This window comes from Conger conger, chromosome 2, assembly GCF_963514075.1.
Source record: "Conger conger chromosome 2, fConCon1.1, whole genome shotgun sequence".
Taxonomy (NCBI): Eukaryota; Metazoa; Chordata; class Actinopteri; order Anguilliformes; family Congridae; genus Conger; species Conger conger.
The window spans coordinates 86408182-86434926 of record NC_083761.1 but is presented as its reverse complement, the minus strand read 5'-3'; the positions used below and the strand labels follow the sequence as shown (position 1 = coordinate 86434926).

General features: G+C 39.3%; 2 protein-coding genes across 3 annotated transcripts; both read right to left on the bottom strand.

Moving 5' to 3' along the window:
- Positions 1-3904: 3904 nt before the first annotated feature.
- Positions 3905-15500, bottom strand: LOC133122606 (zinc finger protein 271-like). 2 transcript variants are annotated; one of them, XM_061232659.1, is made up of 2 exons: positions 7966-8149; positions 3905-6989 (listed from the first exon to the last, which is right to left on the bottom strand). In XM_061232659.1, the coding sequence occupies exons 1-2, from the start codon at positions 7982-7984 to the stop codon at positions 4273-4275; spliced, it is 2736 nt and encodes a 911-aa protein (XP_061088643.1). In that variant the 5' UTR covers positions 7985-8149; the 3' UTR covers positions 3905-4272. The 2 variants fall into 2 exon arrangements, with proteins under 2 accessions (XP_061088643.1, XP_061088644.1); XM_061232660.1 differs by lacking the exons at positions 3905-6989; positions 7966-8149 and adding exons at positions 9437-12742; positions 15328-15500.
- A 4208-nt stretch (positions 15501-19708) lies between these two features.
- On the bottom strand, positions 19709-24814 carry LOC133122615 (zinc finger protein 436-like). Its single transcript, XM_061232680.1, has 2 exons — positions 23754-24814; positions 19709-21807 (listed from the first exon to the last, which is right to left on the bottom strand). The coding sequence occupies exons 1-2, from the start codon at positions 23880-23882 to the stop codon at positions 20293-20295; spliced, it is 1644 nt and encodes a 547-aa protein (XP_061088664.1). The 5' UTR covers positions 23883-24814; the 3' UTR covers positions 19709-20292.
- Between the last annotated feature and the right edge of the window lie 1931 nt (positions 24815-26745).

The following is a 26745-nucleotide window of genomic DNA, read 5'->3' as shown; positions in this document are numbered from 1 at the left end:
ACACACTCTGGCTCCAGTGTGTTGAGTCCTGGTGCAGCACACTCTGTCTCTGACTCCAGTCCACTGAGTTCCTCTTCTTTCAGTCTGATCCTGTGCTGCTCAGTGAGCTCTGGTAGTGTTGTCTCAGTGTCCTGTCTCAGACAGACTCCTGCCTGCATCATACTGCAGGTGTGCAGAACTGCAGCTAGTGGGAGGAAACGGGTGGAAGGGATAACGCATTCATCAACACGGTCCTGCTGCACATTCTTTCACACAAGAAAGACCAGCACTTTTATGATCTAGAGAGGTCAGGCTTGTCCAGTGTTGCAGCATTAATGACCTGCAGCCTAATTTCATACAGATTATGAAAACCAATGTTGAAAAATATTATCTTGAAATAACCGAAAGGACACAACTGAATTGATTTCAAGATACAGCACTGTGCAGAAGTCTTAGGCACCCTAGACTTTACCATGTTTTTTTTTTTGTTTTTTTTATGTGAGTTAGTCTTAAAAATGAGATTTCCAAATATTCATTTTCCAAGAGATTGAATTTTACAGAGACATTTTTGTACTTAATTTTAAAAAGCTACATATTACTGTAAGCAATTGACTACTTTTTACAAAAGAACTTGATCAAGACTGTCCGAGATCAGAAGCAAGGAGCCAACCAAAGTCTGCAGAACAACTGTGGCAAGTTCTCCAACATGCTTGGAACGCACGCGCGCACATCAACAGAACGCAGGGCTTTGCTTGTTTGAGTGAGCAGAGACCAAATTAACAGATTATTTTGTTCATGGTTATGGTTAATTTAAACATTAAACATGTTTTTGGAGTTCAGTAATATTTAAAGCATATGCAAAGTATAAATGTGGAATTAATGTATTCATTGTCCTTCTTTTACACTATAAACAGACTCGACACAAGTAGAGACTTTTCGTGGAAAATAAAGACACATTATGTAGCGACATTTTAACTCATTGAAATGTTAGTGATCATAAGCAATTTAACGTTGGATCCGTAAGAACTTTTCAAACTTCTACAATGCTAAAATAATGTTTACAATCACGTGCGAGCAACGAAAGACATTGTTCTCGTAAAAGGGAAAGCGCTTTAAAGCTACCAAACAAAGCGAATCGAAGAACTCCAAAATCATCAAAACTGTGGGAAGAAAAAACCTTACCACTTTTCGGCGATGACACAATTACTTCAGCTCAGTCGTTTGTTTAACGAGATGTAGCCTATATTACACAGAAATAGAATTTTCGGTGGCGAATCGCACGTGCATGTTAAAGCTTCGTGAATCAGATCGCAAACGATGAGAGCTCAAAAGCGGAGGTCGAATCAACGGAAGCTAACCCAAACAAATATTGAACTTCCGGTGCAAAGATAGAAACGAGCGTCAAAGTAAAAGCTCATTTTACGTTCTTTAACTCCCCCATGTTGACAAGTGAGATTTTAGTTGCCATAAGAATTCTTCTGACTGGGCCCAAGGCTCATTCCAATCACTTACTATTATTTAAAAAATTATTGGCCCAAACCTCAAAATCGATCGAGGACCACCATCTTTTAGGACATTCCAACACGTTAAATGTTCTTTCTAGGAGCTAGAAGCAGAAGTTAAGAACTCACATTTTTTCCTATGAGCAAGGAAACATCAGCGCATCCTTTGTGGAAGTATTTTTTTGGAAAGCTTGACATATAGATGATTGGGTTGCGGATCCACCTCTACCCATCTGCCACATCTGTTTGAAGGAGTAAGGACATTTCATTTGGCTAATTAGCATTTTCTGGATTTCCCCTTCTTCATTTATTTTTCTTACCTGTATTTGTAGCTTCTCCTGATGGCTGGAGCCAGGAGAGAGAAAGCAAGAGCAAGGAAAAAAAAAAAAGAGCAGAAAAAGAAGAAAAACAAGCCCTCAGAGCCTGACAATAAATGTAACTCTGGGAATAGATGTTAAGAAGACTGATACAAGTTGATATAGCAATGCGTTGATTTCTCTAATTTCACCAACGCTTAAAGCTGGGGTAGGTGATCTTTGGGCATGAGCAGAATCTGGGCAAAAGAAAGATTTTAAATGTATACAGCGACAAAAAACACAGCCCATCCTCTCCAGTCAGGTAAGCCCGCTCAGAGCTGCCTTCATTGGATATTAGCTACTGGGACCCATGAAAAACGAAGTCCCTGAAAATCTGTCTTGGGAAAGTCACAGCTGTCAGATATTTTCCCAGTGAAGAGTTTTACCAAAATAAATAGCCTAATAAATAAATCCAACTTTAATACACACCATAATGACTCAATTCAATGGAGCCTGCAGCCATTAAAAGGTTTGCACACTAATATTTGTATATTACAGTGAAATGGATACTTCAGAATGTCCAGTAATTCTGTTAGATTCCTGTATTCAGTTATAAAATATATATTTACCCTGGTTTAACACCCACATATTGACCATAATTTGCATGTGTATCTATGATTTTCCCAATTTGGATAAAATTACTTGAAAAAATGTTTAGACAAATTCTAAATATTCAAGATGATTAAAACAATGTCACACCAAAACTGAATCAAATGTATTTATTGCACAATTAGTCTCATGGGTTATGCAACAGGAATTAACTTATATTCACAAGGAGTGGGACACTGTGAATTTACAAATGTACACGGCATAAAGGCCTTGGGTTGTGCACCATGTAAAATTATTTCAGAATGTCACAATTCATATTGAACACTGAATAACGGCGGTCTAAGAAAATACATATCCTATGAGGCCAGTAGTGTCAAATTAATTTTCATTTTTGGCAATACATCTTACAATTTTTCTGTCAACAGTATAAGCAAGTAGCTTTCACATTGGGTCTTTCAAAATTACACCGGTGTCAATTTCATCATCAAAAAATATCACCCCTAAATAAATTGCGAATTACATTTTACATGGAATGAAATACTTAAAACAAAAAAAAACAAAAGCAAAACAGAAGTCACAAACACTCATTATAAAAAGATCAATAGCATCTCAGTTTGTCCAAGTCATTGAGCCATTTCATTTCAGATGTCTCAACCAAATATGATCAGAAAGGCTATCAGAACGACTTTAAACATCGCTGCAGCAAGCACTGCAAAACGGTTGGCTCACCACCTTTTATTCACTACTTGAACTGTCAATAACCACCCAGAAAAAAAAAATGGAGGACGGTTTGCCTGAAAACCTGTGTAAAGACTCAATACATTTTCGGTTTCCTAAGAAATTTGGACATTCCAAACACTTCCTACACAACATTACATTACATTACATTAAATGATTGGCATTTGGCAGACGCTCTTATCCAGAGCAACGACTAAGCAGGAGACAATCCTCCCCTGGAGCAATGCAGGGTTAAGGGCCTTGCTCAAGGGCAGTTCAGTTCTGTGCAGATCTTATTGTGGCTACACTGGGATTCGAACCACCGACCCAGTCATTTACCTTAACAACTACACTACAGGCCGCCACACAACATAACAGATTCTTTCATAAAACCCTTCCCAGGATACACGCATGTCTCAGACTATTCAGTCTGTTTTGCCACGAAAGGAGATTTCTTCAAATGTAGACAGTACATTTGAAACACTTTTTACCAGTGAGAATTCTCAGGTGGCAATCGTGTGGTAAAGGGAATGTTGTCAAAAGGCACTTTCCACACCAAGTACTTGTATTGTGGAAATTTTACTCGTTCCATTGGGAGAACGCTGCACACTGTAAACATCTGTTGGGATTAGTTTCAGCTGCCTCAATACTCTGGCATGAGTTAAATGATCTTTTCCAGTAAAACACATCTAGCACCACACTGTAGGAGTTTTCAGTGGTGTGAAGCATATTCCATGAATTAATGCACTTTTTCTGGGAAAAGCACTTCCATTACATTACATTACATTACATTACATTACATTACATTATTGGCATTTGGCAGACGCTCTTACCCAGAGCGACATACAGTTGATTAGACTAAGCAGGAGACAATCCTCCGCTGGAGCAATGCAGGGTTAAGGGCCTTGCTCAAGGGCCCAACGGCTGTGCGGATGTTATTGTGGCTACACCGGGAATCGAACCACCGACCTTGCGTGTCCCAGTCATTTACCTTAATCACTACGCTATAGGCCGCCCTACGCGCCTACTTCCCACAATAAACACATTTGTAGGGCTATTCACCTGTATGAATTACCAGGTGGCTACTTCAGTGAGCGACTTGGGAGAATAATTTAACAGAATAACTACGTTTGGAGGAGATTACATGGTATGAATTCCCAGGTGTGCATTTAAATTATATTTTGTAAGAAAACACTTCTCACATTGGGCACACTTATAGGTCCTATACCTGTATGAATTCTCAGGTGTTTACTTAAATCAGATGTTCTCAGAAAACACTTCTGACACTGTGGACACTTTTTTTCACCTGTATGAATTTTTAGGTGTGCATTCAAATGATATTTTGTGACAAAACGCTTCTCACACTGGGTACACTTGTAGGGTTTTTCACCTGTATGAATTGTCAGGTGTGCATTTAAATGAGATTTTGTATGAAAACTCTTCTCACACTGTGTACACTTGTAGGGTTTTTCACCTGTATGAAATCTCAGGTGTGTATTTAAATTTGATTTTGTAAGAAAACTCTTCTCACACTGGGGACACTTGTAGGGTTTTTCACCTGTATGAATTTTCAGGTGTTTATATAAATAAGATTTTGTAGAAAAACTCTTCTCACACTGTGTACACTTGTAGGGTTTTTCACCTGTATGAATTTTCAGGTGTGTATATAAATTAGATTTTGTAGGAAAACTCTTCTCACACTGGGTACACTTGTAGGGTTTTTCACCTGTATGAATTGTCAGGTGTGTATTTAAATCGGATTTTCGAAGAAAACACTTTTCACACTGGGTACACTTGTAGGATTTTTCACCTGTATGAATTGTCAGGTGTTCATTCAAATCGGATTTTCGAAGAAAACACTTTTCACACTGTGTACACTTGTAGGGTTTTTCACCTGTATGAATTCTCAGGTGTGTATTTAAATGAGATTTTGTATGAAAACTCTTCTCACACTGTGTACACTTGTAGGGTTTTTCACCCGTATGAAATCTCAGGTGTGTATTTAAATGAGATTTTGTATGAAAACTCTTCTCACACTGTGTACACTTGTAGGGTTTTTCACCTGTATGAAATCTCAGGTGTGTATTTAAATTTGATTTTGTAAGAAAACTCTTCTCACACTGGGGACACTTGTAGGGTTTTTCACCTGTATGAATTTTCAGGTGTTTATATAAATAAGATTTTGTAGAAAAACTCTTCTCACACTGTGTACACTTGTAGGGTTTTTCACCTGTATGAATTTTCAGGTGTGTATATAAATTAGATTTTGTATGAAAACTCTTCTCACACTGTGTACACTTGTAGGATTTTTCACCTGTATGAATTTTCAGGTGTTTATTCAAATAGTATTTTCGACGAAAACACTTTTCACACCGTGCACACTTGTATGGCCTTTCAGCTGTATGAAATACCTGGTGCCTACTTAAATATGATTTGCTATGAAAACATTCCTGACACTGTGTACACTTGTAGGGTTTTTCACCTGTATGAATTCTCAGGTGTGTATTTAAATTAGATTTTGTATGAAAACTCTTCTCACACTGGGTACACTTGTAGGGTTTTTCACCTGTATGAATTTTCAGGTGTTTATTCAAATCGTATTTTCGACGAAAACACTTTTCACACTGTGCACACTTGTATGGCCTTTCACCTGTATGAATAATCTGGTGCTTTTTTAATTTTGAATTTGTATAAAAACTCTTCTCACACTGGGTACACTTGTGGGGTTTTTCAACTGTATGAATTCTCAGGTGCGTATATAAATTAGATTTTGTAGGAAAACTCTTCTCACACTGGGTACACTTGTAGGATTTTTCACCTGTATGAATTTTCAGGTGTTCTTTCAAATCGTATTTTCGACGAAAACACTTTTCACACTGCGCACACTTGTATGGCCTTTCAGCTGTATGAATAAGCTGGTGCTTCTTTAAAATAGATTTTGTATGAAAACTCTTCTCACACTGGGTACACTTGTAGGGTTTTTCACCTGTATGAATTCTCAGGTGTGTATTTAAATTAGATTTTGTAGCAAAACACTTCTCACACTGGGTACACTTGTAGGGTTTTTCACCTGTATGAATTCTCAGGTGTGTATTTAAACAAGTTGTTGAATCAAAACTCTCACACTGTGAACACTTGTACGGCTGTTTACCTACATGAGTTCTCAAGTGGTTATGTAAATCACATTTTCTATGAAAACCCTTCTCACAGTGTGTGCACTTGTATGGCTTTTCATCATTATGAATCATCCTGTGCTTACTTAAATCAGATTTTGTTTTCTCAAACTGTGAACACTGGCATGCCATTTCACCTGGATCAATTTCACATTCATATGTATGAATATTCTTAGTTTGCATAAGTAAATTCAAAAGGCTTGGGTTATTAACTTTGTGATCAACACAAGCTCCAGTCATCACAGGGTTCATGAGATCACTCACTAAACTTTCACTGGATTCACACTTCAATTCATCAACACATTCAATAACATGCAGGTCACTGATGTGTTCTGCCTGAAGGTATCCTCCATCTTCAGTCTCTGTTTTGATTTGGTCAGGATGCAGATGGGTTTCATATCCCAGCTCTGTAAAGTCTAGGCTCTCTGTCTTAATAAGATCCCCAGTGTGGGTGGAGCCCAGATCAGCTTCTGTTTTTATCACTGATGTGTGTGTGTGGTGTACATCACTGACCCCGCTGTGTGCACTAACACACTCTGGCTCCAGTGTGTTGAGTCCTGGTGCAGCACACTCTGTCTCTGACTCCAGTCCACTGAGTTCCTCTTCTTTCAGTCTGATCCTGTGCTGCTCAGTGAGCTCTGGTAGTGTTGTCTCAGTGTCCTGTCTCAGACAGACTCCTGCCTGCATCATACTGCAGGTGTGCAGAACTGCAGCTAGTGGGAGGAAACGGGTGGAAGGGATAACGCATTCATCAACACGGTCCTGCTGCACATTCTTTCACACAAGAAAGACCAGCACTTTTATGATCTAGAGAGGTCAGGCTTGTCCAGTGTTGCAGCATTAATGACCTGCAGCCTAATTTCATACAGATTATGAATATCAATGTTGAAAAATATTATCTTGAAATAACCGAAAGGACACAACTGAATTGATTTCAAGATACAGTACTGTGCAGAAGTCTTAGGCACCCTAGACTTTACCATATATATATTTTTTTTTTTGTGTGTGAGTTAGTCTTAAAAATGAGATTTCCAAATATTCATTTTCCAAGAGATTGAATTTTACAGAGACATTTTTGTACTTAATTTTAAAAAGCTACATGTTACTGTAAGCAATTGACTACTTTTTACAAAAGAACTTGATCAAGACTGTCCGAGATCAGAAGCAAGGAGCCAACCAAAGTCTGCAGAACAACTGTGGCAAGTTCTCCAACATGCTTGGAACGCACGCGCGCACATCAACAGAACGCAGGGCTTTGCTTGTTTGAGTGAGCAGAGACCAAATTAACAGATTATTTTGTTTATGGTTATGGTTAATTTAAACATTAAACATGTTTTTGGAGTTCAGTAATATTTAAAGCATATGCAAAGTATAAATGTGGAATTAATGTATTCATTGTCCTTCTTTTACACTATAAACGGACTCGACACAAGTAGAGACTTTTCGTGGAAAATAAAGACACATTATGTAGCGACATTTTAACTCATTGAAATGTTAGTGATCATAAGCAATTTAACGTTGGATCCGTAAGAACTTTTCAAACTTCTACAATGCTAAAATAATGTTTACAATCACGTGCGACCAACGAAAGACATTGTGCTCGTAAAAGGGAAAACGCTTTAAAGCTACCAAACAAAGCGAATCGAAGAACTCCAAAATCATCAAAATTGTGGGAAGAAAAAACCTTACCACTTTTCGGCGATGACATAATTACTTCAGCTCAGTCGTTTGTTTAACGAGATGTAGCCTATATTACACAGAAATAGAATTTTCGGTGGCGAATCGCACGTGCATGTTAAAGCTTCGTGAATCAGATCGCAAACGATAAGAACTCAACAGGGGAGGTCGAATCAACGGAAGCTAACCCAAACAAATATTGAACTTCCGGTGCAGGGATAGAAACGAGCGTCAAAGTAAAAGCTCATTTTACGTTCTTTAACTCCCCCTTGTTGACAAGTGAGATTTTAGTTGCCATAAGAATTCTTCTGACTGGGCCCAAGGCTCATTCCAATCACTTACTATTATTAAAAAAATTATTGGCCCAAACCTCAAAATCGATCGAGGACCACCATCTTTTAGGACATTCCAACACGTTAAATGTTCTTTCTAGGAGCTAGAAGCAGAAGTTAAGAACTCACATTTTTTCCTATGAGCAAGGAAACATCAGCGCATCCTTTGTGGAAGTATTTTTTTGGAAAGCTTGACATATAGATGATTGGGTTGCGGATCCACCTCTCCCCATCTGCCACATCTGTTTGAAGGAGTAAGGACATTTCATTTGGCTAATTAGCATTTTCTGGATTTCCCCTTCTTCATTTATTTTTCTTGCCTGTATTTGTAGCTTCTCCTGATGGCTGGAGCCAGGAGAGAGAAAGCAAGAGCAAGGAAAATAAAAAAAGAGCAGAAAAAGAAGAAAAACAAGCCCTCAGAGCCTGACAATAAATGTAACTCTGGGAATAGATGTTAAGAAGACTGATAGAAGTTGATATAGCAATGCGTTGATTTCTCTAAATTCACCAACGCTTAAAGCTGGGGTAGGTGATCTTTGGGCATGAGCAGAATCTGGGCAAAAGAAAGATTTTAAATGTATACAGCGACAAAAAACACAGCCCATCCTCTCCAGTCAGGTAAGCCCGCTCAGAGCTGCCTTCATTGGATATTAGCTACCGGGACCCATGAAAAACGTGGTCAATGGTAAATGGTCGGCATTTATATAGCGCCTTCATCCAAAGCGCTGTACAATCGATGCTTCTCATTCACCCATTCATACACACACTCACACACCAAGGGCGATTGGTTGCCGTGCAAGGCAAGGCAACCCTCCGACTGCCAGACGACTGCTCTTACTGCCTGAGCCATGTCGCCCCTATATTTTTAATACACACCATAATAACTCCATTCAATGGTGCCTGCAGCCATTAAAAGGTTTGCACACTAATATTTGTATATTACAGTGAAATGGATACTTCAGAATATCCAGTAATTCTGTTAGATTCCTGTATTCAGTTATAAAATATTTATTTACCCTGGTTTAACACCCACATCTTGACCATAATTTGCATGTGTATCTATGATTTTCCCAATTTGGATAAAATTACTTGAAAAAATGTTTAGACAAATTCTAAATATTCAAGATGATTAAAACAATGTCACACCAAAACTGAATCAAATGTATTTATTGCACAATTAGTCTCATGGGTTATGCAACAGGAATGAACTCATATTCACAAGGAGTGGGACACTGTGAATTTACAAATGTACAAGGCATAAAGGCCTTGGGATGTGCACCATGTAAAATTATTTCAGAATGTCACAATTCATATTGAACACTGAATAACGGCGGTCTAAGAAAATACATATCCTATGAGGCCGGTAGTGTCAAATTAATTTTCATTTTTGGCAATACATCTTACAATTTTTCTGTCAACAGTATATGCAAATAGCTTTCACATTGGGTCTTTCAAAATTACACCGGTGTCAATTTCATCATCAAAAAATATCACCCCTAAATAAATTGCGAATTACATTTTACACGGAATGAAATACTTAAAACAAAAAAAACAAAAGCAAAACAGAAGTCACAAACACTCATTATAAAAAGATCAATAGCATCTCAGTTTGTCCAAGTCATTGAGCCATTTCATTTCAGATGTGTTCACCAAATATGATCAGAAAGGCTATCAGAACAACTTTAAACATCGCTGCACAAGCACTGGCTCACCACCTTTTATTCACTACTTGAACTGTCAATAACCACCCACAAAATACAATGGAGGACGGTTTGTCTTAAAACCTGTGTAAAGACTTAATACATTTTCGGTTTCCTAAGAAATTTGGACATTTCAAACACTTGCTACACAACATTACATTACATTAACTTACTGGCATTTGGCAGACGCTCTTATCCAGAACAACGGCTAAGCAGGAGACAATCCTCCCCTGGAGCAATGCAGGGTTAAGGGCCTTGCTCAAGGGCAGTTCAGTTCTGTGCAGATCTTATTGTGGCTACACTAGGATTCGAACCACCGACCTTGCCGGTCCCAGTCATTTACCTTAACCACTACACTACAGGCCGCCACACAACGTAACAGATTCTTTCATAAAACCCTTCCCAGGATACACGCATGTCTCAGACTATTCAGTCTGTTTTGCCATGAAAGGAGATTTCTTCAAATGTAGACAGTACATTTGAAACACTTTTTACCAGTGAGAATTCTCAGGTGGCAATTGTGTGGTAAAGGGAATGTTGTAAAAAGCACTTTCCACACCAAGTACTTGTATTGTGGCAATTCAACTCATTCCATTAGGAGAACGCCGCACACTGTAAACATCTGTTAGGATTAGTTTCAGCTGCCTCAATACCCTGGCATGAGTTAAATGATCTTTTCCAGTAAAACACATCTAGTACCACACTGTAGGAGTTTTCAGTGGTGTGAAGCATCTTGCGTGAAATAATGCACTTTTTCTGGGAAAAGCACAATTCCCAGGTGGCTACTTCAGTGAGCTACCTGGGAAAATAATTATACACAGTAACTAAATTTGGAGATTATGAATTTAAATGCATTGAAATTATATTTTGTATGAAAACACTTCTCACATTGTGCACGCTTGTAGGTCCTATACCTGTATGAATTCTCAGGTGTGTTTTTAAATTATGTGTTGTATGAAAAGACTTCTTGCACTGTATACACTTGTATGGTTTTTCACCAGTATGAATTCTCAGGTGTGTATTTAAATCATATTTTCGATTAAAAGACTTCTCACACTGTGCACACTTGTATGGTTTTTCACCTGTATGAATTCTCAGGTGCGTATTTAAATCAGATTTTCGATTAAAAGACTTCTCACACTGTGTACACTTGTTTGGTTTTTCACCTCTATGATTTCTTAGGTGTGTATTTAAATTGGTTTTTGTATGAAAAGACTTTTCACACAGTGTACACTTGTATGGTTTTTCACCTCTATGAATTCTTAGGTGTGTATTTAAATTGGAAGTTGTATGAAAAGACTTCTCACACACTGTACACTTGTAAGGTTTTTCACCTCTATGAAATCTCAGGTGTGTATTTAAATGAGATTTTATATGAAAACTCTTCTCACACTGTGCACACTTGTATGGTTTTTCACCTGTATGAAATCTCAGGTGTGTATTTAAATGAGATTTTGTGTGAAAACTCTTTTCACACTGCATACACTTGTATGGCTTTTCACCTGTATGAATTCTCAGGTGTGTTTTTAAATTATATGTTGTATAAAAAGACTTCTCACACTGTGTACACTTGTATTGCTTTTCACCTGTATGAAATTTCCGGTGTGCAATTAAATCGTATTTTCGAAAAAAACATTTCTCACACTGGGCACACTTGTATGGTTTTTCACCTGTATGAATTATCTGGTGCCTATTTAAATCAGATTTTCCATGAAAAGACTTCTCGCACTGTGCACACTTGTATGGTTTTTCACCTGTATGAATTCTCAGGTGTCTTTTTAAATTATATGTTGCATGAAAAGACTTCTCACACTGTGCACACTTGTATGGTTTTTCACCTGTATGAATTCTCAGGTGTCTTTTTAAATCAGATTTTCCATGAAAAGACTTCTCACAGTGTGCACACTTATATGGCTTTTCATCAGTATGAATTATTAGGTGGCTATTTAAATTTGATGTAGTGTCAAAGCACTTCTCACACGTAGTACACTTGTATGCTTTTTCACTTGGATGAATTTCATATTCGTTTGTATGAATTTTCTTCTTTAGTAAAGGCTTTAAATTCAAAAGGCTTTGGTCATAACTTGAATAAAATATCTGACAATTTAAATGTTGGCTGCTTCCATTAGTCTTTTTGTGTGCAATTCTGGCCTGATTATTCTCATCGATTACAGTCTGCTGATCACCAACTTCTTTTTTACAGTTTGGGTTTGGCTCTCCTGCACATTGCCATGGTTCAGCCTGATCTTTGTGATCAACACCAGCTCCATCCATCACAGTGTTCATGAGATCACTCACTAAACTTTCACTGGATTCACACTTTATTTTATCAGATTTCATATAAAAATCCTGCAAGTCACTGATCTGTTCTGCCTTCAGGTATCCTCCATCATCAGCCTCTGTTTTGATTTGGTCAGGATGCAGATGGGTCACATATCCCAGCTCTGTAAAGTCTAGGGTCTCCGCCTTAAGATCCCCAGTGTGGGTGGAGCCCAGATCAGCTTCTGTTTTTATCACTGATGTGTGTGTGTGGTGTACATCGCTGACCCCGCTGTGTGCTGTAACACACTCTGGCTCCAGTGTGCTGAGTCCTGGTGCAGCACACTCTGTCTCTGACTCCAGTCCACTGAGCTCCTCTTCTTTCAGTCTGATCCTGTGCTGCTCAGTGAGCTCTGGTAGTGTTGTCTCAGTGTCCTGTCTCAGACAGACTCCAGCCTGCATCATACTGCTGCTCAAAGGTGTGCAGAAGTGCAGCTCCTGGAGGGAAACGGGGGAAGGGATTTAGCCTGAATCACACAGGTCCTTCTGCAGCAGCTTTCACATTCGTTTTCACTAGAATTGTTTTTAAAATTATTATTATTATTATTATTTTTTTACAATCTAGAATGGTTAGTCTTATCCAGTGTTACAGCATTAATTCATGCACACACTGCAGCCTAATTTCATACAGATTATCAAAGTCAATGCAAGTGAATTTATTTCAACACTTATTGTTGGGAAAATGTGACACAGCAGATTAGGATACAGGCATGCTCAGAACTACCAAAATATGTCAAAAAATAAATAAATAAAATAAAATAAAGAACACAACAGAATGTACATAGATAATTTATGTTTTTCTTTTTTTTAATACGGCACATTAAGAAAAATTCAGCGCTTTTACACACACACTGTGTCTTACACATCGATAGAACGCACAGTGATGGTTTCAGCAGAGAACAAATCCATCCATCCATCCATCCATTATCTGAACCCGCTTATCCTGAACAGGGTCGCAGGGGGGCTGGAGCCTATCCCAGCATACATTGGGCGAAAGGCAGGAATACACCCTGGACGGGTCGCCAGTCCATCACAGGGCACACACACCATTCACTCACACACTCATACCTACGGGCAATTTAGACTCTCCAATCAGCCTAACATGCATGTCTTTGGACTGTGGGAGGAAACCGGAGTACCCGGAGGAAACCCACGCAGACACGGGGAGAACATGCAAACTCCGCACAGAGAGGCCCCGGCCGACGGGGATTCGAACCCAGGACCTCCTTGCTGTGAGGCGGCAGTGCTACCCACTGCACCATCCGTGCCGCCGCAGAGAACAAATCAATAGATTATTTTGTCTTGGTTGATCAAGTACACATGCAGCGATTCAAAAAGTGGAACAGTCTACAGTGGCTATACAGGTAACATGCAATTTGACTCTTCAATTTGAGAAAACAGGGGTGTTAATGGGGTATGAAATGTCAGAACAGCAGAGTCTCTGACCTCCTTCAAGCGGAGACTGAAGACCCATCTCTCCAGGCTACACCTTTCCCTCCCCAACTCACCACCATGATTAGCCATAGACTGTAATGGCACTTATGTATAGATTGTATAGATATTGTTACTTGTATAGGTATTGTTGTTTTTGTATTCTAGCTGCAAGCGTGGTATGCTAGTTTGACAGTTGATTGTACTCTTAAAGGGTTCTGATTTTCTGCATGTTTACACTACGACTCGGAACTATACTGTCCTCTCAGGTCTTTGCACTTGTTCTTGTGTTTAATTAGCACTTTGTTGTACGTCGCTCTGGATAAGAGCGTCTGCTAAATGCCATGTAATGTAATTTAAAAAAAAAGAGGATTGTTCCAAGTATTACAGGCCATATTCGGCACCGGCTTGGATGAGATTTAGTCGGAGACTATAGCGCTCACTCAAGAGGCGCTTTTACATAGTAAGCTACATTACATTACATTACATTATTGGCATTTGGCAGACGCTCTTATCCAGAGCGACGTACAGTTGATTAGACTAAGCAGGAGACAATCCTCCCCTGGAGCAATGCAGGGTTAAGGGCCTTGCTCAAGGGCCAAATGGCTGTGCGGATCTTATTGTGGCTACACCGGGATTAGAACCATCAACCTTGTGTGTCCCAGTCATTTACCTTAACCACTACGCTACAGGCCGCCCCTGTAAGCTACTCACAGCAGCCCCCACATTCATACACAAAGTCATGAGCATATATCCTCTTCTCCCTCCCTAAAACATGTGCTCATTTGCAAACACAAACAAATAAATAATTATTAAGAATGTAAGAACATCGGAAGAATTTTGGTATAATTCTGCAAAATGTTACTCGAATTAAGGACACAAGCATGGCATGGCATGGCTCATTTAAACAATCACATTTATGGACTGCATTGTGAAGTGCAAAGTTATATTTAAAACGATGCATTAATCTTTTCATTACTTTCACACTTTAGTTTGTGCAGAAGGAAACATGCTTCAGATCGATCTCCCTTCTGTATTTACGCAATCCTCACAAGCAGCTGAAAGGATGCTTATGTGGGATTGTTCTTTGGTTAAGTGCTTGCATCAAGATGTGATTCAAGATCAATAATCCTATGTCATCCATTAAGTCTCATTGTCATTCAGAGAAACAAAATTAAGCAATTCAGTAAAAATATTGAACATTAAAATGTATATTAACCATTTATTCCACAAAAGCATCTGATGATAATCACAAGTGGCTGAAACATATAAATGTGGAATCAATGCATTCTATTATTTCTGCTTTTATACTATAAAAATGGGAAACTGACTCAACACAAGAAGAGACTTTTCATAGAAAATTGACACATTATTTAGCGACATTTTAACTCATTAAAATATTATTCATCATAAGCAACTTAAAGTTGGGTCAGTAAGACGTTTTCAAAATCCTACAATCCAAAAATAATTGCTACAATTACGCGCGCTTTAACAGCCACGAAAGACATAATGTGCTCGTAAAAGGAAAGCTACCAAAAAAGCAAATCGAAGAACTCCAAAAGCATCACAATTGTGGGGAGAAGAAACCTTACCACTTTTCGGCGATGACACAATTACTTCAGCTCAGTCGTTTGTTTAACGGGATGTAGCCTATACTACACAGAAAGAAAGTTTTCGGTGGCACGTGCAAGTTAAAGCTTTGTGAATCAGATAGCAAACGATAAGAATTCAGTAGCGGAGGTCTAATCAACGGAAGCTAACCCAAATAAATATTGAACTTCCGGTGCAGGGGTAAAGACGAGCGTCAAATTAAAAGCTCATTTTATGTTTTTAAACCGTCCCCCATGTTGACTCGTGAGATTGTAGTTGCCATCAGAATTCTTCTGACTGGGCCCAAGGCTCATTCCAATCACTTATGAATTTTTTCTTGGCCCAAACCCCGAAATAGATCGAGGTCCGCAATCTTTTAGGATATTCCAACCCGTTAAATGTCCCTTCTAGGAGCTAGAAGCAGAAATTAAGAACTGCCCATTTTTCTTTGAGCAAGGAAACATCAGCGCATCTTTTGCTGTACTATTTTTGGAAAGCTTGACGTATAGATGATTGACCTGTGGCTCCACCTCTCCCCATCTTAACTTTATGTGTACTTTAAAGTATACCAAATATACTTAAAAATGGGCCAATTTTGTCTACTTATATACTCGTTTTTGTACTACCTAAACTAGTAGTACACTTAATGTTTTCACCATGCACTTGAAGTATGCAATTTTTTTCATAAGGGACAGAATTGTCTAAGAGTTGGGAGAGCAGTATTTGTGACAAGAATACATTTCTACTAAGGTTGCAATTTAAAATGAATTGAGCTGATTAAGTGTATCACCTATGAAGGGATGAAGTGATCCAGTTTAATATCATTCTGGAGCTGATTCCACAACCATGGAGCATAAGAAATCTCTTTCCAAATTCTGCGGACGGATGGGGGGCTTTAAAAAGTGGCAGGTTCTGGGAGCGGAGGTTGTAGGAACTTGTTTTCCAATAAAAAAGGCTATTTAAATAGCCAGGAAAGCGAAAATTTACATTAGTCCTTTTAACACAAAGATTGCTCGCTGCCATATAAAATCAAATGCATTGGTGAATGCAAGTTTGCTGTTACATAAAAATAAAAGTAATTTTATAAAACGGAATCTGATTGGTTCATACAGCGATGCATTTCCTATGCACCGCTGCTGTCCATTCTAATGCTCGTTTGCAGTTCCATTTCAAGCAGCCATTCGAGTCAAAATGAAAAACCGAAACACATCACCTTGCTTGCTTCCAAGAATTAGCAAGCAAGCAAGCACTTACACACTGCCTCCACTTCCAAGTGATTCAGAAACTATCCGATGCGGGTCTTGATTTGCGAGAGAGATGTCTGTCTGTAAACAGGCAGAAGGGCAAGAGCTTTACAGTCACCAAAACATGGAAACTTGTAGACCGGAGGAAGCCAGAGCAGTGTTTGTCCAAATAATAAAACGAGTAGACCTATGCAATGTGATCTCACTAATGTTTGACAGTTTTCGGCACTTGCACAGAGGTTCAGACTAGTTTGCAAGCTAACTACCAAGTGAGTTTGGCAGAACATAGCCAAATTGGCACTATTTACAACCATGCGGGACCAAATTATGCTTTATTAATTAAACTTAATCAAAACTGTTTTCATTGGATTGTGTAGATGGGCAAATCTACCAAAAGGTGGACTTGGACCAAGAAAAAATAAAATAAAATGATATACAGTACTGTGCAAAAGTTTTAGGCAGGTGTGAATACATGCTGTAAAATAAGAATGCTTTCAAAAACAGAAATGTTAATAGTTTATTTTGATCAAATAACAAAATGAATGAACAGAAGAAGTGAATGAACAGAAGAAAAATCTAAATCAAATCAGTATTTGGTGTGACCACCCTTTGCCTTCAAAACAGCATAAATTCTTCTAGGTATACTGCACACAGTTTTTGAAGGAACCCGGCAGGTAGGTTGTTCCAAACATCTTGGAGAACTAGCCACAGTTCTTCTGTGGATGTAGGCCTCAAATGCTTCTGTCTCTTCATGTAATCCCAGACAGACTTGATGATCTTGAGATCAGGGCTCTGTGGGGGCCATACCATCACTTCCAGGACTCCTTGTTCTTCTTTACACAGATGATAGTTCTTAATGACATTGGCTGTATGTTTGGGGTCATTGTTCTGCTGCAGAATACATTTGGGGCCGATCAGATGCCTCCCTGGTGGTACTGCATGATGGATAAGTATCTGCTTGTACTTCTCAGCATTGAGGAGACCTTTAATCCTGACCCCAACTCCATTTGCAGAAATACAGCCCCAAACTTGCAAGGAACCTCCACCATGCTTCACTGTTGCCTGCAGACACTCATTCTTGTACTGCTCTCCAGCCCTTCGGCAAACAAACTGCCTTCTGCTACAGCCAAATGTTTCTAATATTGACTCATCAGGCCAGAGAACCTGCTACCATTTTTCTGCACCCTAGTTCCTGTGTTTTTATGCATAGTTGCATTTGGCAGACACTCTTATCCAGAGCAACGTACAACAAAGTGCAAAGTGCACACCCATGACCAGGGAAAGACCCTAGAGGGAAGTGGTCCATGAAGACCACTTATATCAAATTATGCAAAAACACAAATACGCAGCAATAGAGCAAATGGGGAAGGGGTAGTAAACACACGCTACATTGAGTACACGTATGTTTAGAACTTTCACTTGAATTCATTCTCAGGTGCCTACTTAAAACAAATATTTTGGTGAAGCACTTCAAAGAATACGGTCATACAGGCATTTCACCTGCATGACTTCTCATGTGGCTATTTAAGTTAGATAATTGGTGAAAGCACTTCCCACAATTACTACATCTGTAGGGCTTTTCACCAGTATGAATTCTCAGGTGGGTATTTATTTGAGATATTGTGGAAAAACACTTCCCACACTGAGAACATCTGTAGGGCTTTTCACCAGTATGAACTCTCTGGTGGGTATTTATTTGAGATATTGTGGAAAAACACTTTGCACACTGAGAACATTTGTAAGGCTTTTCACCTGTATGACTTCTGAGGTGTTTTTTTAAATCAGATCTTGTACGAAAATATTTATCACACTCAGCACACTTGAATGGCTTTTCATCTGTATGAGTTATCTGGTGACTATTTAGATGAGATATTTTGTAAAAGCACTTCCCACAATTAATACATTTGTAGGGCTTTTCACCTGAATTAATTTTCAGGTGGTCATTTAAAGTACATTTTGAAAAAAAACATTTCTCACACTTTGTACACTTATATGGCCTTTCACCTGTATGGATTCTCAGGTGTTTAGTTAAATCAGTTTTTGCATGAAAACATTTCTCACACTGTGTACACTTATATGGCCTTTCACCTGTATGGATTCTCAGGTGTTTAGTTAAATCAGTTTTTGCATGAAAACATTTCTCACACTGTGTACACTTATATGGCCTTTCACCTGTATGGATTCTCAGGTGTTTAGTTAAATCAGATTTTGCAGGAAAATACTTTTCACACTTCTGACACCGGGGACACTCATAGGCCTCCCCTACATTAATTTCATCCTCATTCCTATGAATTTTCTTATTTTTAAAGAAATTCAAAAGGCTTGGGTTATTACTTGAATTTATGATCGTTGTTCGTTGACAATGTAGCTGCTTGCTGCAACCGTTTGTACTTTTCCAGACAATTCTGGTCTGATTATTCTCAGTAAGAACACATTTGATATCCCCACTGATATGTTCTGCCTTATGGTATCCTCCATCTTCAGCCTCTGTTTTGATTTGGTCAGGATGCAGATGGGTTTCATATCCCAGCTCTGTCCTTTCAGGGCTCTCTGGGTTCAAATCCCCGTCGGCCGGGGCCTCTCTGTGCAGAGTTTGCATGTGTTTCCTCCGGGTACTCTGGTTTCCTCCCACAGTCCAAAGACATGCAGGTTAGGCTGATTGGAGAGTCTAAATTCCCCGTGGGTATGAGTGTATGAGTGTATGAGTGAATGAATGGTGTGTGTGCCCTGCGATGGACTGTGGGTTAAGATAATCGATGGACAGATTATTGTAGCTGTGGCTTGTGCGCTTGTGGACACAATGGAGCCAAGTCACAACACTGAAGAAATCCCCTTTCAAATTTGAGGACAATATCACCAAAAATGTGTATTCTGCATTGTTTTTTCTAATCTATATCTGGGACGTTTTCCAAAAAGGACATTTGGAGACTCCAAAAGGAGTTTGCACTCCCCCCCTCCTATCACCCTCCCCTACCTCTCTGTCCCAAACTCACTCTCCTTGCAGCTGTCCTCAGACGGGTCAAGAAGATCATAAAAAATAAGTACAATAATCACAAACCATCTGGTAAACTACTATATTCATTAAGATCCATTGATTGACGTTTTTGTCAAATACCATCAACAAGTCAAACACATTGCATAACATCACATGCTATTTATTATTCAAAAGCATTACGATAATGTATTTAAATGCTCACCAATATAAAATGGGGTCAAGTCACTAAAAATTGGAACTCCTCTATTTAGACGTAGGCATCACAACTTTATTATAATTTTTTTTCGTAAAACGTCAACCTTTTTTGGCATAAAATCTCAAGAAATGTTTTTGTCGAAGTGCAACAGACTCCACAAGCGTATTGAAAATGTTAGTTTTGTTACGCAGGCGATAAAACGCTGTGTTGACTTATGCAAGCCTAACAAACTATACACCTTTGGAAAGAAACTTCCTTTGCTAAAATGTTTTTTAGTAGACCATTAAAAACCACTAAAAACCATTTTAGCGAAGGAAGTTTCTTACAAACGGATTGGGGTAACACATTTTCTCTGCAACTACATCACAAATACTGTTCAGAGGTGGTTGTAGTTTGGCTCATCGTGTTTGAGAGAGCCTATACAAAACGTAGATAACAGCAGTCCTATGTACAAGTACTCATCTAGAGAAATTCTAAGTAAACAATGGACATGAAACAATGGTATGAAAATGCTGATGGACTGAGTACCCGTCTAGGGCCCTTCACTTGAATGAATCATCTTATGGCGATGTAAAGTACTTGCTTGGGAAAAACACTTCCCACACTGAGCACATTTGCATGGTTTCTCACCTGTATGAATCTTCTTGTGTCGATTTAAACTACTTTTTTGGGAAAAACATTTTCCACACTGAGTACATCTGCACGGCTTTTCACCTGTATGAATCATCATGTGGCAATTTAAAGTACTTGTGTGGGAAAAAGACTTCCCACACTGAGTACATTTGTAGGGCTTTTCACCTGTATGAATTCTCTGGTGGCTATTTAAATGAGACGTTTGGGAAAAGCATGTCCCACACAGAGTACATTTGTAGGGCTTTTCACCAGTATGAATTCTCTGGTGACTATTTAATTGAGATATCTGGGAAAAGCCCATCCCACAATGAATACATTTGTAAGGCTTTTCACCTGTATGAACTCTCAGGTGTCTGTTCAAATAAGATTTTGTATTAAAACACTTCTCACATTGTGTACACTTGTACAGGTTTTCACCCGTATGAATTCTCATGTGTATGTCTAAATAAGATTTTGCTTTAAAACACTTCTCACACTGTGTACACTTAAATGGCGTTTCACCTGTATGAAGTCTCATGTGAATGTCTAAATAAGATTTTGTACAAAAACACTTCTCACATTGTGCACACTTATATGGCTTTTCACCTGTATGAATTCTCTGGTGGCTAATTAAATGCGATACTGTGGAAAAGCACTTCCCACACTGTGCACACTTGTAAGGCCTTTCACCTGTATGAATTCTCAGGTGTGTATTTAAATCAGAATTTGTACAAAAACGCTTTCCACACTGTGTACACTGGTATGGCTTTTCACCTGTATGAATTCTCTGGTGTCTATTTAAATGAGATAAAGTGGAAAAGCACTTCCCACACTGTGTACACTTGTATAGCTTTTCACCCATTTGAATTTCACCTTCTGGCTCTCCTGCACATTGGAATGGTTTGTTCTGGCCTTTGCAATGATCACCAGCCCCAGTCATCACAGTATCCATCAGATCACTCACTAAATTTTCACTGGATTCATACTTCATTTGATCAGATTTAATATCAACACATTGAATAACCTGCAAGTCACTGATGTGTTCTGCCTGAAGGTATCCTCCATCTTCAGTCTCTGTTTTGATTTGGTCAGGATGCAGATGGGTCACATATCCCAGCTCTGTCCTTTCAGGGCTCTCCGTCTTAATAAGATCCCCAGTGTGGGTGGAGCCCAGATCAGCTTCTGTTTTTATCACTGATGTGTGTGTGTGGTGTACATCGCTGACTCCGCTGTGTGCTGTAACACACTCTGGCTCCAGTGTGTTGAGTCCTGGTGCAGCACACTCTGTCTCTGACTCCAGTCCACTGAGTTCCTCTTCTTTCAGTCTGATCCTGTGCTGCTCAGTGAGCTCTGGTAGTGTTGTCTCAGTGTCCTGTCTCAGACAGACTCCTGCCTGCATCATCCTGCTGCTCAAAGGTGTGCAGAAGTTCAGCTCCTGGAGGGAAACAGGGGAAGGTATTTAGGTTGAATCAAGTCCTACTACAGCAGCTGATGCATTCTTTACACTCTGCAGTCCTGCAGATGCCTGACTGACCACAGGGGGGCGCACTTGCATTATGAGGTGGGGGAAGCCCTCTCCTGGGACAAACCGAGGCCGTCTTTGAATTTACTAAATAGTCAATGATTTCGGCTGTCAGCCATCTTGTTCCAATGTCCATAAAACAGAAATCAACTTTTACTCACTTTTTTGGCACTGGAAATGTCCCACAATGCAAAGTAAAATTGTGAACAACAATGGTCACCACAATGCTTTGCCAACTGCCCTAACTTTATTATACACAAAACTTTTTTTTAAATTGTCTTCATAAACTGTGAGAGAACACTTAAAATAACACCTTTTCACTGAGTACACATACTACAACCCATCTCCCCCTACACAATTGTACAGAACATGGGTTAAGAAGAATACTACTATTGGCACTTTTTTGTTAATAGACTTGGACTGTGAATCGTAACAATTAATGGGGGTTTGTTGTTGTTTTGTTTTGAATAAGCAGTGCCAAACAGAGTTTCAGTTTTTTGTTTTAAAGAGCTCAGTGCCCAGGAGAGGAAAATAAACCAGTAGAATCTCCTAAAAAAAGTAGTTCTGTGCAGAGGGACCCAGCTATCATGGCCAGCCAGCTGACACACAAAACTGAATGTAGTTAGCTTATAACACGGCAGCTAATTCATGTTACCAAATGCTGGCCAAACAGTTGATTAAAGATTAGCCACCAAGGCTAATCTCTCGCAAATCCAGTTCAGCACAGCAGTAGGCAATCCATGCACGTCTCCTCTTGCCCTCTTTCTATTGGATCATAGAGTGTATGAGTTCAGTGGGATGGACCATAGAGTGTATGAGTTCAGTGTAATGGACCATACAGCGTATGAGTTCAGTGTGATGGACCATAGAGCGTCTGAGTTCAGTGTAATGGACCATAGAGAGTATGAGTTCACTGTATTGGACCATAGAGTGTAGGAGTTCAGTGGGATGGACCATAGAGTGTATGAGTTCAGTGGGATAGACCATAGAGTGTATGAGTTCAGTGGGATGGACCATAGAGAGTATGAGTTCAGTGGGATGGACCATAGAGAGTATGAGTTCAGTGGGATGGACCATAGAGAGTATGAGTTCAGTGGGATGGACCATAGAGAGTATGAGTTCAGTGGGATGGACCATAGAGAGTATGAGTTCAGTGGGATGGACCATAGAGCGTATGAGTTCAGTATATTGGACCATAGAGCATATGAGTTCAGTGTATTGGACCATACAGTGTATGAGTTCAGTGTATTGGACCATACAGTGTATGAGTTCAGTGTATTGGACCATAGAGTGTATGAGTTCACTGTATTGGACCATAGAGTGTATGAGTTCACTGTATTGGACCATAGAGTGTATGAGTTCACTGTATTGGACTCATGCTTTTCAGATACAGCACAGAAATAAAAAGGGTCCAAGCCCAGAAGTGGCCCAGGGAGTTTTTACAATAACAAACAGACAAGCCAGGTATTGGGCAGAAGTGAACACAGACACAGGCTGCCAGTGTATCATAGTAATGACTGAGCGTGTTTGCTTTATAATATTTTCAAGGTAAAAATCCTGCATAGTATGCTGAACTAGCTATATGGTCTTGTCACTATATGCAGCAGATGTGATGATGTTGAACCATTAAGAAAGACAATGTCTGCTGTCTTAATTCACCGTTCATTTAGTACATCATTTAGAGCACTATACAGTATGGCCATTCAGTAGATGGATGACATATTTGTGAGTGCTGAGCCATTTCAGACAGAGAGAAAAATACTTCAAATACTTCAAAAATCACTTCAACTACCACTGAGTGTTCTTTTTAGTGTCTCCTTATTTCAGAGTGGAAGAAAGCCATTTCTCAAGTACCCTACCTGAAAATGTGTGCAGGTTTGTAGTCGTGTTTGTTCCAGTGTAGCTTGAAACTCCAACCAAAAAGTAGAGAATAACATCAAAACATGAGACCTTGTAGAGCAGCCTGAAGATGGAGCAGGCCATAGCATGATGGAGAGGAGAAATAGCCTCTGTCCATTCACATCCCTGACATAGGTTGAGAAGTTATTCAGAATTGTATTATTTTATTATATTAAGCCGGTTCTACTATTCATATATTAAGGGATGTACTAGCTTTACCAGCGGAACGTTTATGATAGCCACATGGCTAGAAAACTGTAGGCTATTGGTTACTTTCCAGATGTAAAATATGGTTGCGATTGAATAGTTGGAAACAATGACAGCGGTTTAATTCACATCCGGAAGATATCACCAATAATCACACTAATACCGACCTAAATGGACATGGATAGCAACCAGCTAACGTTAGTTAGTTACTTTCGGGAAAAAGGCTACGCCGTTGTTCACAAGATGATGAATTGGTATCCCGTCATCTCTAGCCTACTTGTTATTCTCCTTCAGTTTCAGTTTCATTGGCCGGGATGCGCATAATGTGGACACGAATTCATTGATTCAATTGCACTGTATTTAATGTTGACAAACGCCAATTTGACATGTTGCTAGTATTCCCTCATGTTCGAAGAATTAATTTACTGAACAACCGGAAGGGCAAAACTTAGTGATATCTTTAACTCGTTGCAATCTTGCTGACCTTCTCATCGTGAAGCAACGTTGGGTATACTGCTGGAAAAAGGTTATGAAACAGCTGGTTGCTGACCAGTTCAGACCAGACCAAATAATACAATCAACATCGTTTTCCAAGCGCAACAAAAATAATACAATCAACATGGTTTGTCCAGCGCAAGCCGTTTTGAAGTAGCTGGTAGCTAGTAATTTCAAGATAGATTTTACAGCACAGCAATAACTTTGTTCTAACTCTAAAATATATTCTGCAAACGAATACACTATGCTATGCTAATACTAGCGAAAGGAAAGTACCCTGACACGAAGAGGGATAACAAAACCATTTTTTTGGGGGGAAAGAAACTTACCTGTATTCGAGAGCTCAATTACTTCAATTAATTTATTTAATTCCACAGCAACGCAATTCTCAGCGGCGAACGGACCCTATGCGTGTTGCTCTTCTGAACCATCAAGCGAATGACAGTAGAGTCCAGCGGTGTGAACGTACGGAAGTTAGAAGAATGTGAAGGAAAAGTTACTTCCGGTAATATCTGTAGCGGAAAATTCGCAATAAAAGTTAGACTTGACCTTCCCATGGAAGACTATCATCTGCACATAAACTCGTGAGCACGTTTTTAGGTTGACCTCTACACTGGCTTGTCAATGCGAATATTTAATCAGCCAAACATGTGGCAGCAACTACATGCATATAAGCATGCAGACGTGGTCAAGATGTTCAGCTGTTTTTCAGACCAAATGTCAGCATGGGGAAGAAATGTGATCCAAGTGACTTTGGAATAATTGTTGGTGCCAGAAATTGATGAGCTCCTGGGATTTCCATGCACAAAAATGTCTAGAGTTTGCAAAGAATGGTGCAAAAAACAAAAAATCCAGTGAGCAGCAGTTCTGTAGACAGAAACGTCTTGTTAATGAGATCATAGGAGAATGGCCAGAGTGGTCAAAGCTGACAGGAAGGTGACAGTAATGCAACAGTGGTATGCATTTTCCTATAATTTGTGATACATTTTGAGAACACATTTGGGGCAATTCCTCCATGCAGAACTTGTAAGAATCATTGATATCCCTACGTTTGCGCTTATGGACCAGCTCAGACCACAGTTTTTAATGGGATTTAAGTCTGGAGATGGCCATTGCAAAACATGGATGTTGTTCTGTTAAACCATTTCTGTGTGGATTTTGATATGTTTGAAGTCTTTGTCCTGCTCGTCAATCTATCTACAACTAAATCCAAGCAGAGGCCAGATTTTCTGCTACTTTTTGAATTCATTGTACCATTGATCTTAAATAGTTCCCCTGGACCACTGCCAAATATGTTGATAGTGTGTATGGCCAAATATTCAATTTTGGTTTAGTCTGACCATAGCACTCTCTTCCAGTCATAATTCCAATTGAATTCAGTGCCACCCTTCCAAAGAGTTTGCTGGAATGGAGAAGTGATTTTATGGTTCTTTTTGAGACTTGGTGGCCCCAAGATGTAACCAATTTCTGAAGTTCTTAAACTGCGATCCATGGGTTACTTATGGCCTCCCTCTCCAACTTCCTTACTGTCCGTGTGGACTTGTGTCCTCTTGCTGGCAAGTTTGCAACCATTCCATATATTTAATTGGAATATTTTTGTGGTTACAGTGTGAAGTGATGTGTTTAAAAGACTGACATATTTTTTTGTACCCATTACCAGACTTGTGATGGTCAATTACCATCTGTGTCTTCTGAATTGACAGTTCTTTGGCTTTTCCCATGCTGATGGTTGACAAATGCATTTTTTTACTTACTGATGGAATCACACAATATTGTCCTTTTAGACATTTTGTCCGCATTAAGTCTACAGCACATGTTATTGTGTTCTAGACTTAGTTTTAAATGGATGAGACATTTAAGACAGAGATTTCTGAAAATCCTTTGCAAAATCAAAAATCTCTAATTTACAGAAGTATTCAGACCCTTTGCTGTGGCACTCCAAATTGTCGCCAGCTTTGTCTAGAATTTGGAGTCCACCTGCGGCAAACTGAATTGATTGGACATGGTTTAGAAAGGCACACACCTGTGTATATATGCCACAATTCAGAGTGGCACCTTATGAAACAAGTCATGAAGTCCAAGGAACTCTCTGTAGGCCTCTGTAATAAAATTGCGGCAAGGCATAGATCAGGGCAAGGGTATAAGACCATTTATAAAGCTTTGAGTGTCCCCAGGAGCACAGTGGCCTCAATAATAGTGAAATGGAACTATTATTTGGTACTACCAGGATTCTTCCTAGAGTTGGGCTCC